Source organism: Sinocyclocheilus anshuiensis, unplaced genomic scaffold (assembly GCF_001515605.1).
Source record: "Sinocyclocheilus anshuiensis isolate Anshui unplaced genomic scaffold, SAMN03320099.WGS_v1.1 scaffold192, whole genome shotgun sequence".
NCBI classification, from domain to species: Eukaryota; Metazoa; Chordata; class Actinopteri; order Cypriniformes; family Cyprinidae; genus Sinocyclocheilus; species Sinocyclocheilus anshuiensis.
In genome coordinates, this window is record NW_015554077.1 from 458,434 (window position 1) to 471,942 (window position 13,509).

At 35.7% G+C, this 13,509-nt stretch overlaps 1 protein-coding gene across 1 annotated transcript in view; it reads left to right on the forward strand.

The window, feature by feature from the left end:
* ttll7 (tubulin tyrosine ligase-like family, member 7) overlaps positions 1-13,509 on the forward strand; it is a 108,274-nt gene that overhangs the window by 43,428 nt on the left and 51,337 nt on the right. The window contains exon 10 of the mRNA XM_016461110.1: positions 11,692-11,786. Coding sequence (XP_016316596.1) covers positions 11,692-11,786 — 95 coding nt within the window. The remainder of the gene's footprint in view (positions 1-11,691; positions 11,787-13,509) is intronic.

Below are 13,509 nucleotides of genomic sequence, written 5' to 3' on the forward strand. Positions count from 1 at the left end.
GACCTCAAAAATGTCCCCACAAGGTCAAAATTTACTAGTATTACTATCCTTGTGGGGACATTTGGTCCCCATAACGTGATAAATACCAGGTGTACACACACACACACACACACACACATAGTTGAAAACCACGCATGAACGCAAGGGTTTTCAAACTAAGGGACCCCCCTGGGGGCAGCAAGGGAAAAATTGACCACAGAAAATTAAAAAAATTTTTTTTACAAAGCATTTCACCCCCCCATTTTTTTTAAAGTAATTTACCGCTTTTTGCATTCTGCTTTCTAAAGACTAGTAGGAAAAAAAATAATTGTGGTTATTTTATTTTATTGACAGCAATAGTTTTAACAGTAAGAAATACAAACCAAATCTGCATATAATTATTTATTTTTAGAACTGAAGATGTTTCTTTTCAGGTTTATACGTCTAACTGTAATTGTAATAGTTGGTAGAAAATAGACACACTTAACACAAAGTGAATATTTCCAAATAATATTTTTAACTACTTTTAGCATAGTGAAAATATTTATGCTTAATTAATCACACAGTATAAATGAGTCTTTATACACAGAAATACACGTATAAAATGCATATTTGTGAAAATACATATATAATACAATACAATTGAAAAATATATACTTTTTAACTTCATACCATTTTCACCAATGTGGTTTTGGTCAGATTTAGCTCACTTTTGGAAACACATTTTGGGATTTCACATTTTATAGTTAAAATATAGTTTTTAAGTTCCGTTAAAATATAGTTTAGGTATGCACACATACAATCATTACACAAGAACACCATTAAAATAATGTAAACAAACGTTATAGAAATAATAACATACACACTCCAACGTAAACCAACTAAAGTCACACAAATGTGCACACACACACACGCACGCACGCACACACACACAACACTAAAACAACTCAAACTACACTCAAATGCAGTGACTAAATGGATCTAACATATCATTTCAAGCACACATTGTTAAACACATATGCGCCTTCAAAAACACAAATTGGCTAAATAAACACCTAATACACATTTGAACACTAAGATGGCTCACGTTCACTCAAACACACACACACACACACACACACTGCAGGGAGCAGAAGCACTTAGCTCTGGCCGAACAGCTAATGTTCTGAAGCTTTTGTACTGATTTTATCTTCTCTGCGGGTTTTATTCTCCTTCCATTGACATTCAAAACATTTGAGCCATTGATACGAGCAGGAACACAAACATGGAAACCGGAGAAACCTCACTCTCTTTAGCTCGCCTCACATCATCCGCTAGACGTGGTGAGGCACCATTGTCCACGTCTTCAGCAGAGCGCATCATTAACATGTTAATCTGGGCGCTGCTCGTTCGCAGGGCTGCTGGGAAGGTTCGTCCACTCCACAGGTCAGACAGAAGCATCTGAGGGACTTGAATAGCCATTAGTCAAATGCTGTGGCGCAACATTGATATCACTCCCCCCCTGGGCCATCTCTGTCTTTTCCCCCTCTTTTCTTTCCACAAACTGCTCACACTGGAGCTGTTAAGCTGGCATGACGAATAATGCAAAGGCACAGCGACAGACAGAGAGAGAGAGAGAGAGAGAGAGAGAGAGAGAGAGAGAGAGAGAGAGAGAGGGGGAGAGAGAGAGAGAGAGAGAGAGAGAGAGAGAGAGAGAGAGAGAGAGAGAGAGAGAGAGAGAGAGAGAGAGAGAGAGAGAGAGAGAGAGAGAGAGAGAGAGAGAGAGAGAGAGAGAGAGAGAGAGAGAGAGAGAGGAAACATGGCTTCTCTGTTTGCCTCTTTCACTGAGTGTCTGCATGCATGCATTTTATGTTCCAAAACTTAGTGAGCTGCCTACCTAGAAAGCATTTTAAGACAACATGGGGTGCTTCCGACAAGACAGATGTTTCAAAATGTAAGCGCCAACATTATGCTGCCTAGTTTTCTAGAGTTAAATGCAGCATTACATGTATCCCACATTAAGAAGGCAATCCCACATTACATAGTGACAAGCACGTTAAGCGACACTCTATGTATTTTATAGAAAATCTCAACCAAATTGCTCAACTTAATCATTGAAAAATATAAACTATTATCACCCAGCGATATATTAAAAGTTGGATATTCTAATTTAGATAGAATATACTCACGTGAAGCAATATATACTGTATAGAAAAATTCATAGCTGTATTTTGCACAGCTCTCTATATAAAGTTGGATATGTATTATATACATACATACAGTATATAGTATAGTAAAGTACATACTGTACTATAGCATATTTCTATCTCAAGAATAACTGCTTGATTGCTTGTATCGTCACAAGATGCAAACTATATTATCACCAAGCTGTGATCTGCTATATGCGACCTGAATATAGTAAGATGTTATAAATATTAACATTATATTTTGTAAAGTTGCTTTGAAGCAGTGTGTATTGTGTAAATTGCTATACAAATAAATTAGACATTTGATTTGAAAGTGCAAAATCAATTTAAGATGCTGGGTAAACAAAGATAAATATTTATTATTAATATTATTCATATAGCAAAGGAATGTAATAAATGTGCTGATGATGCAAAAGGTGAAGGGTCTTTACTCGAGCGTAATGTGCTAGTCTGGAAGACGAAGTGTTTGAAACTTTGTTTAAAACGTCGCTCATAATTTTAATTGCAAAATGCGGAATATATTAAAGTGAAAAATATTCGTAATTTAGAGCTATATGTAATCTATTGATATGTAAAATATATAATAAATAAATAAATAAAATAGAGGGCTTGTGACATCAGTGGAACAAGCTGTTACAGTACATTTTGATGAAACATATTACAAATACATTTTTTTTTGTTTGTAATTTAAAACAGAAACTAAATGTGTAAAAAAAAAAAAATCTTTTAACTTACTGTACCCCTAAAAAAAAAACTTGCATTTTTAGGATAAAGAAAAGTATGCTTTATGTGTGAATTATGTTTTAAATAGTGTCCGCTCTTTTCAGTGGACAAATGTATATACACAGAGTATAGCTACTGTCCCCCGCTCACCCTCACACTGATGCTGCTTGTATTTTAGTTCTGTTTTCACTAGCAGTGATCTTCTGTCCTGTCTCTCTGATTCTGTGTGGTTTCAGTGTTATTGTGGAGACTGTACCTGCAACAACAACAAGGTAGAAAAAAACAAAAACAAATTGACTTCATTTTGTGTTTAGCTCTCGTGAAGGTTGTGTCCTTGATGCAGTTGGTTTTCTGACAATCATTAGAGAAGCAGCAAGCATCCAGGGACAGGAAGTGCTTGTCAAGTCTTTGCCAAGCGCGGGTCAAGTAGAGCTTTAAAGGGGTCATATGATGCGATTTCAAGTTTTCCTTTCTCTTTGGAGTGTTACAAGCTGATTGTGCATAGATAAGATCCCTGAAGTTGCAAAGACTAAAGTCTCAAAACCAAAGAGATATTCTTTATCAAAGTTAAGACTCTGCCACGCCCCCCTAAAACGGCTCATTCTAACACGCCCCCACATATCTACCTCACTATGTGGAAATATTTGCATAATGCGGCCCAAATGTGCATGCAAAGAAAGAAGGTGTGGTTTCAGTAACCACAGTTAGTGTTGAAGCAGCCATGTCAGGGAGACGCTGTGTGTTTCTAGGCGAAAGCAAAAGCACTTTATTTGGCCTTCCGAAAGTAGATGCATTTAAATAATGATCTTTAAAAAAGCATCATATGACCCCTTTAAGAGCTCGTCTGCACACCCAAGATGGTCGAAAGCACGTTCATCTTATCTAATGCAAAAAGTAGTATTTTTAAATTTTTTTTATAATTGTTACACTGCTGCTGTTGTCATACAAGGACAGTTTGGTGTTTTGTAAAATCATGTGATAGCTTTGTGTGAGAAACAACACTTTTTTTTTTTTTTGGACGGATACTATGCATTTTTCTATTTTGTGTTCTGTTTATAATAAAAACAGCAACAATGGGATCTGTTGTTTTTGGGTTAACCGTCCTTTTAATTTAGATTTGTTGTTCAGGCCATTTTAAAGTTTATGACAGCACATAATGAAGATACTTTATTTTATTTTTTCGAAGAACATCAAAAATGGAAGAACTTTAAAAGCACTCTGTTTATTTGGTGGTTTAAAAATATTTTTAAATTCTACCAAATGCTTTTATTTTTTTTAACCACTATGAATTTGGTTTTGCGCATTAGGAATTCGTGCATGAAACAGAATTTTAAAACTGCCAACTTCCTTAAGATTCCTCACAGGATGACCATAAATTATGCAACACATGCGTCACGATATGAGAAGCCTGCTTTTCCATATATGTACCCATACGTATCAAACACATTCACTGTTGGGCTAAATTAGATTTTCCTAGCATGCATTAGTCGTCACACTTCTCTATTTGATTTTTTATGCCCTTAATGAAGTCATAAAAGCTGTGGTTCACTGAGTGGAAACTCTAGGTGGCAGTGTTGCTCTGTAGTCCTGCTCTTTTCAGGTTTATTAAAAAATGATTACAGTGATCCATTCATCTGTCTATATCTGAACAAACTAAATTACTTAGCATTTTTAATGCAGTCTCACAGAAAAAAAAAAAAAAAACGAAGTAAAGGCCTGTTTCATGCTCTAAAATAGATCTCTCCATCACCTAGGTGTTTATTTTAAGAAGTATGACAGCCTGTGTGTGTTTGGGAATCTCTGATAGGGGGTCAGGTCAGCGGCTGGCCCTGAACACGCACAGAAACACTGATTGGGTTTCGTCGCTGGAAGCAGCCTCTCCAAATGCGACAAAAGAACAAAACAGTGATTGATAAGGATGTGAAATGCGATCCACACGTCTCTCTCCCCGGCTGCTCCATTAGCAGAACCCAGATCAGTATTTCTGCGTGTACAGCGCGCTGAGGATTGTTTGTTTATCCTGATGTTGTTGTTTATCCCGCATGCATGGGATGGCGTGTTCAGTAGTGCTGCATAGTAATGCATCGTGCACTTTGCATCATTTCAAATATCACATAGATTATTTAAAACTATTCTCACTTTTATGTTTCTATCCCAGAGATTTTTATCACACCTGAACCTTTAAAGCACACAAATGCTCATAAATGTACTCTTTATTTTCTCACCAGAAATATTCAAATTTTTCATACATTACAACATGAAGGCAAATAATTAAAATCGAAGTAAACGTAATTCAAATGCATAATATTCACTGGAATGATTACACACTGGAATCATAATCCCCTCGCTGTGGTTTCTTGGATTACTGTCAGGCCATGAATACACCAAAACTTTGAGGTTACTTGAGGTTACTAAATTGCATGAGTTGTTTTCACAAAAACTAATGGAAATTAAGTGTATTGATTTAACTTGATTAACTATGACCAAAACCAGTATAGCGTTTCGTTTTATGTGCAAAACCTTTTTTTTTTTTTCAAAACCTCTCTGAATGTAATTGAAAAACCTATGACACTTGAGAAAATGTGTATTGGGTTTTAAAGATGCATGCAATTTTTTGTATGTTAAAGAGACAACTGCAAGCGTGCCATTTCTCGTAAAAGTTTAAACAGCGTTGAGACACAGACCATGGTAGATCGTTCAGCCAAGTGTTATTTTGGTATCTTTAAATATTATTAGAATTTTTGCTTGTATTCTCATTTAAATTTTACTTAATTTAAATTTTTTTTTTATTTGTTTTGTCATTTTATTATTAGCATTATTTGTAACCCTGGACCACAACACCAGTCATAAGGGTCAATTTTTTTGAAATTGGGATTTATTCATCATCTGAAAGATGAGTAAGCTTTCCATAGATGTGTGGTTTGTTATGATAGGATAGCCAATATTTGGCTGAGATACAACTATTTGAATATCTGGAATCTGAGGGTGCAAAAAAATCTAAATATTGAGAAAATCGTTTTTAAAGTTGTCCAAACGAAGTTCTTAGCAATGCGTGTTACTTATTAAGTTTTGATATATTTATGGTAGGACATTTACAGAATATCTTCATGGAACATGATCTTTATTTAATATCCTAATGATTTTTGGCATAAAAGAAAAATCGATAATTTTGTCCCATACAGTGTATTTTTGGCAATTACTACAAATATACCCGTGCAACTTAAAACTAGTTTTGTGGTCCAGGGTCACATTTTTTTGTCTACATAGTTTTGAATATTTTTTTAGTCTTGGTTTAAATGAGAAATGTTGCATTGGCAACTAGCTACATTAAAATACTTGTAACTTTTTGGACACACTTTATTGTAAGGTACAATTCTCGCTATTTACTAACTATTGACTACTTTTTTTGCTTTAATAAACTCCTAATTTGCTTCTTATTAATAGTTAGTAAGGTATATCGCATGCTAGTTAATAGTGAGAACTGGTCCTTAAAATAAAGTGTTACCAATATTTCATTTTGCTTCAGTTAATGTTTACTTTTAACAACAACATGCTGGAAACATGTTTTTCCAAAACATTTCCCACAAAATAATATTTTTTTATTCAACGTGAAGGGAAAGGCTGTAAATTTGAATTGTGTGCATGTGCTATAATTTGACTTTTGGTCAACTTTTAAGTCCGCACTATCATCCAGTGCTAAAACACAAGACGCAGAGCCACGATTCAGATTTTCTGGGCTCTCTACAGAGATTAATTAATCTCCAAACAGCTGGATTCCCCGTAGTGTGCACCACAAGTCTCAGTAAAAGCACAAAGAAGGTGTGTAAATTAAAAATCAGTAAAATCTTTTGATGGCGTCGAGGAGCTTTTGTAAAATCTACTTGCGTCAGAATGATTATTGTCAAAAGGGGTTGAATTATGAAGAAAAAGACCGAAAACATGGCTGACATCCTAAATCTGCGGGACTCCTGCGTGGCGGATCTTGATGAGGTGTCTTTGTTGCTTTGTGAAATGGACCATCTGCGGGGCATCTACCCAGCGAGGGGTGACGTGGCCCAGCTCGGAGAGCTAAGAAAGCGTGAGCCGGATCAGCTACTGCTGCTAAGGTTACGGCTGATACAGTAAATTAATTGATTCAGTCCACCGTTAGCCGCCAAACCCCCCTGAGCCGCTCAGTTGTGATGTAAATATTATCTTACGGTCCTCTCCTAAGCGATCACCTTTCTGTGGGAGATTAACATCGGAGCGGGGCAGCTCTATTAAGAACCCAGCGAGGGGCGGCTGTGTCTGCTGTCATCTCTCTCTGTGGCTGCCATCTTTCTCCAACCGTTTGTCCGTGAAGCACCAATGCTGTGTGTCTTACACACTGTAATGTGCAAAGCTGTACCCAAAACTCATTTTTGACGTATCCGAGTGAGCGAATGCTTTTGCTGTTGTTTGTCATGGGTGGAATACAAAAGAGCGTATTATTATCTGAGGTGAAGAAAACCCTCCAGGATACTTACCTGCTGATAAATGGAGTTGGTAGCTAAAGGAACAGTTCTCCAAAAATTCTGCCACCGTTTACTCACCCTCATGTCATTCCAAATATATAAGTTACTGTATGAATGTCCTGTCAAAAGACCTTTGTATAGATGTGGGCTGTTAACATTTACATTTACATTTAGTCATTTAGCAGACGCTTTTATCCAAAGCGACTTACAAATAAGGACAATAGAAGCAGTCAAAACTAACAAAAGAGCAACAGTATATAAGTGCAAATGACAAGTCTCGGTTAGCCTAATGCAGTACAGGTAGCAAGGTGTATATATATATATATATATATATATATATATATATATTATACACACACTGCAGAGCCAGTGGTGGTTTTGTAGGCAAACATTAATGCCTTGAATTTAATGCGAGCAGCTATTGGTAGCCAGTGCAAATTGATGAACAGAGGTGTGACATGCATTCTTTTCGGCTCATTAAAGATTAATCTTGCTGCCGCGTTCTGGATTAATTGTAGAGGTTTGATAGAAGTGGCTGGAAGACCTGCCAAAAGAGCATTGCAATAGTCCAGCCTGGACAGAACAAGAGCTTGAACAAGGAGTTGCATGTTCTGAAAGAAAGGGCCTGATCTTCCTAATGTTGTATAAAGCAAATCTGCAGGACCGGGCAGTTTTAACAATGTGGTCTGAGAAATTCAGCTTATCATCAATCACAACTCCAAGGTTTCTAGCTGTTTTTTTGTTAACAAAAGTTTATGCCGTATAATATATAAAATGTGTAATAAACATTATTTTACCAAAGTGTCTAGTCGACGTATCGGATAATCAATATATTTATATTATAAACATATTTCTGACAGCTAAAATAATAGTACCACATGAATGAGAAGTCTATTCAGTAATAATGAAATATAATAAAGCAATAATATTATTCCTTTGAGGTGTGCTCTGTTTGAGATACAGATGATTAATATGATTTATTTTTCAAGTGTTACAGTTGCCTCCAACCACTGTAACACTCTGACTTGTATAAAATTTGATATTATTTTCTAGTCTGTCTTGCTTTAGGTCTATTAATAGCACAGTTAGTTTTGGCATAACATACACAACGGGTCAGGAGATTGGAATCATTAAGATTTTATAATTGTTTTGAGAGAAGTCTCTTATGCTCACCAAGGCTGCATTTATTGATCGAAAATACAGTAAAAATGGTGATATTGTGAAATGTTATTTAATTTAAAATTAAAATGAAATAAATTGTTATTTTATTTATCTGTACTCAGTTATTAACAATGGTTCGCAAAGTGTTTTGCATCTTAATATTTGTGAAGAAACCATACCTTTTTAAGATTTTTTGATAAATAGAAAGTAAAAAATAGCAGTTATTGGAGATAAACATTTTACATCTCTACATTATAAATGTCTTTGCTGTCACTTTGTATCACTTTAACGTGTCCTTTCTGATTAAAAGTATTAATTAATATATATTTTTTTGTAATCTTTTGAACTGCAGTGTCCCCCGTTTCCACAAATCAACATATTAGAATGATTTTTGAAGGATCATGTGACACTGAAGACTGGAGTAAATTCAGCTTTGCCATCACAGGAATAAACTACATTAAAACATGAATGACAATAGAAAACAGTTTTTTAAAAATTGTAATAATAATTCACAATATTACTCTTTTTAGTGTATTTTTGATCAAATAAATGCATCTTAGGTGATCACGAGAGACTTATTTCAAAAACATGAAAAAATTTAAATTATTCCAAACTTTGGTAGTGCATGTTTCTTAAACTAAAATATAGCAGGGTAGTTATTATTACAAAATTGAAAAAAAAAAAAGATAATTACAAAAAAAAAAAAGTTAGTTACCTATAGGTAAAGATTAAAGAGCCTGATATGTTGACTAATTGTCAAACATTAAAATTTTAGTGCAGTCACTTTTTTTTATTTGTATTTGAGTTTTTCTTTTGCCTCTTGCAACAATACAAACAACAAAATTTTGAGTTTCTGGTCAGCTTCTGGTTACAAATACTGCAGCACTGAGCATGAAAGTTATGAATGAATATTACCATACATCACAGCGATTGTGCAGATATCACGAGCTGATCTCATTTCCTGTGCAGTTCTTTTTTCAGGTCCACAGAGAAAATAACTCTGGCATCTGATGAATTAGCTTGTGTTGGCAGGAATGTGACAGATTATACTAATGCACGGAAAGACATTCTATTGCTCAATTATCTCTAATTAACTGCTCAAATGATTCTGAATAGTTGTAAATGATTTAACGTAAACCAGCATACAAAGCTATGGTTTTCATGTGTTTAGATCGTGCCATTATTCCGGCCAAAGCGAACCAAAGCTGATCTGATACATTTAAAATGTAAATGCCTGATCATCACACTGGGTAATGACAAAATGTAAGGGCTCACAGGATATATTTGCATTTAGTGATGCCTTCTTTCCCAGTAAGCTGTCAGAGATCCATGGAGTGACCGCACTTGAATAGATTCCTCATGCGAGATAAGAAGAGATTGTGCCATTCAAGTGGTGGCGTCTGCCAGCATCATTCAGCATAATGGCCTAGTTGGTTTGTTGCCTGGCTGATCACACTTGCTTAATGTCTTTGTTCCATTCAGACTTCATATTTAAAAAACAACAACAGATGTTTTTTTTTTTTTGTCACGTAACAGTCAAGCCAAGAAACACGCAGGCTTTAATGGTCATGATTTTACAGTTTTATAGACCAATTTCGGTGTTTGCAAAAAGTGATGAGTTTTTTGTGGGCGGAGCCTATCTGGTGGCAGAAAATGACAGTTTTAAAGTAGCAGTCTATGGAAGCCATGGAATAAAAGAATAAAAAAAAGAGGTAATTTCGAGTTTATATTTCTAATATAAAAACATTAAACTTTTTTTCTCACAATTCTGGTATCGGCTCAGAATCACAAGTTTATATCCCACACTTCTGCCTTTTTTCCCTCAGAACTCACAATTGTTGAGTTAAATGGAGTTATAAAGTCCTTACTATGATATATAAACTTGCATTTGAGAGAAAAACTCAGAATTTTGACATAAAATAGGTAAATATTATGTGAAATGTTGTTGTTCATGCTGTAGCTGTAGGGCTAATACAATATGTCCCCTATGAACTGCATATATCATATATTATGCAGACCTATTGTTTAAATCAAATTTACGCTTTAAAAAGTAGGGTGATCATAGGAGGTTCCATCCATAGTCTGTCCGTTTAAATATCTGTGTTTAGCTTCAAATAGCATCTTTGACGACATTATTCTATAAAAATGAATTGCATTCCGATTCTGACGGCACAACAATAGATTTTTTCTCTTATTCCATGGATTTTACTTGTTTCCCTCTACTTGTTAACAGTGTTTTTCTTTTTTTATGATATGACATATGTCACACAACTCAAATGTATCTAGACATGCAGACTTCCATGTTTTGATTTAATTGCACCACGTATGCACTGATATATCAGTTGTCTGGTAATCACTGGCTGCGCTTTGAAAGCTCAGCAGCAAACAAGATCAAAGTTGCATTTGTTTGAAATCGAGTCTCGCTTGACCAGCATGCAGTGCTTCACTCCATAGAGGTCATCATTTGCTCACCCTCATGTTGCTCGAAACCTGTGTGAGTTTCTTGATTCTGGGGAACAATATTTGAAGATTTACAATGAGCAGACAATGAAGCTTTCATGATAGAAAAACATGACATAAAACGTGTACCATATTCCAAGTCATCTAAAACCATACAATCGTTTTGTGTGATCAAAATATAAGTCAATATTTAATGAAAATCGTGATATCTGCCCTACCTCTTCTTGGTGAGTTCATAGGGTTATAAGAGAAGTGGCAGTGTTGCCTAATTCGTGTTCCTTTGAGCCTTTTCAATTCATTGTTTTTAGTTGGTTCACAATGATCCATTCACAAATCAGACTGAACGGGTTCCTGAGTAACTGACTAAATGATCCGGTCTCAGCAGTTCCTTGTGAAGTCACATAATGATGTACGTTTCGGTTTCTAACACAAAGCTGTCATATAGTTTCAGAAGACTTGGAGCCACTCTATATTGTTCTAGACATCAGTGGCAGTTGTGGTTAATGGGACACTAAACCAGATTTAGTTTTTATGAGAGCTGATGGCCTGAGATTTCAATAATGGGTGACTGCTTCTATGTGGCTTCTCAGTCCTCCTTAAAAGATGAATATTGCTTCAGGTTTTTGATGAAATCAAAAAAGAAAACAATATGAAAACAAAAACATCTCTCTTTTTTCCCCCCTCTACAGATCAATCGTGCCCCGAGTTTTGGGACAGATCAAAAGATTGATTACGATGTGAAGAAGGGGGTTTTGATCAACACCCTGAAACTGCTCAACATCAGGTATGAAGCAATGCTCTCTCCAGAGTCCCATTAGAAAGAGAAAGAAAGAGTTAGTCAGAAATCTCTCTCTCCATTCCCAGCTGTCCACCAGTCTTTAAGTGTTTTAGAAAATATTGATTCCTTGATCTCTAGAAGTTACTTGAAACTCGTTGATGGGTCCACATGCACTTGGTTTTACTGCTACTGTTTGATTTGGAAGAAGAATTTTGGACACTTAAGCCACACTTAAAAATATCTAAAGGTCACAGGTTTACATGACAAACTATCAAAACAAGTGACATCTTCAAACTAATAGTGTCAGGCCAACCTTTTGAACTATCTATCTTTTCACAGAACTGAGCCATTTTGGTAGTGACTAATGGAACTGATTCTGATTTTTAGTAGATGCATGACATCAGCTTATACAGGTTTGTTAACGAAGGACAAATTCAACCAAGATTTGACAACCACAAAATGTCACAATACTGTTCTTAATTTTGAACAACGTATCAATCAAACTAACATAAAACAATGTCACTTATGTTTTTTTTTGTGTGGAACGGCTGCATTTGTGTGAGTTTAAAGAAGTGTTCTTGGTGGATGAGTTGGTTGATGACTTTGTTGTGAAGTTCTAGCGACTCGATATTTGAAAAGAAAAAAAAAAAAAAAAAATTATATTTTTGCCTAAAGTTGAATAAGATGCCAAAAATGGTTAAAATCATCCTTTAAGCTGTGGGACTACTTTGCTAGGTGTATAAGTATACAAAAGTGCTTTACTTAAAGTGTAGTATGTCTCTTTCCTCTGTGGTGACATTAGCACAGATATCATGTGAATTTCCAAGTCAAATGAATTGAAATGGTTGTGAGATGTGTTGAAAGTTATAGATATAGCAAGGTGAGCAAATTATTAAATCCCACTAGTTTCAGAAATGTAGGGCCAGATTTACTAAACAAAGGGCAAATTAGAGTGCAATCGCAGAAAAGCGCCAATGGGAGTGGAAAGTTCTGCGGTTGATCTACTGACAAGGCACACATTAAAATACAGACACAGTCAGATCATTTCCATAATGACCAACACAATCTACCAAGAGCAGTCCAAATTAGCGTCTGGGTTAAGACATGCTTTTTTTGGCCGGTAAATAATGGTGCAAATACCAGTAAATTGACTAGTGCAAATCTTGGTAAATCGTGTTGCGTGATTCATTTAAATACTCTCCTCCCATAAATTTTGCATCTGAAAGGGGCACTCCTACAAATGCATAATGCCAGCCGTGAAAATAAGTGTGTCCACACCTTTTCATCGCTACTTTTTAGGAAATAGTGACAATAGTTTTTTAAAGGGGTGGTTCATTGCAATTTCACTTTTTTAATGTTAGTTAGTGTGTAATGTTGCTGTTTGAGCATAAACAATATCTGCAAAGTTACGAAGCTGAAAGTTCAATGCAAACGGAGATATCGTCTTTTAAAATTCTGGCAGTTTAATGCCTGGTAGGGACTACAACAAGTTACTTCCCGGGTTCGTGACATCACAAACCCTGATAAACCCGCCCTTGGGAAAATGTAGCAAAGGGGGCGAGGTCATGCTGCGCTGCTTTAGAGAAGAGGAAGATAAAACTAGAGGTGCACGTAAAAATCTGTTCATATATGAATCACTATTCTGTCTTCTAACGATTCTAATGGATTCACAGGTTTCAAAATCAATGTTCAAAAGCAGCGGTTCTCAATACTGTTCCTCGCGTTCCCC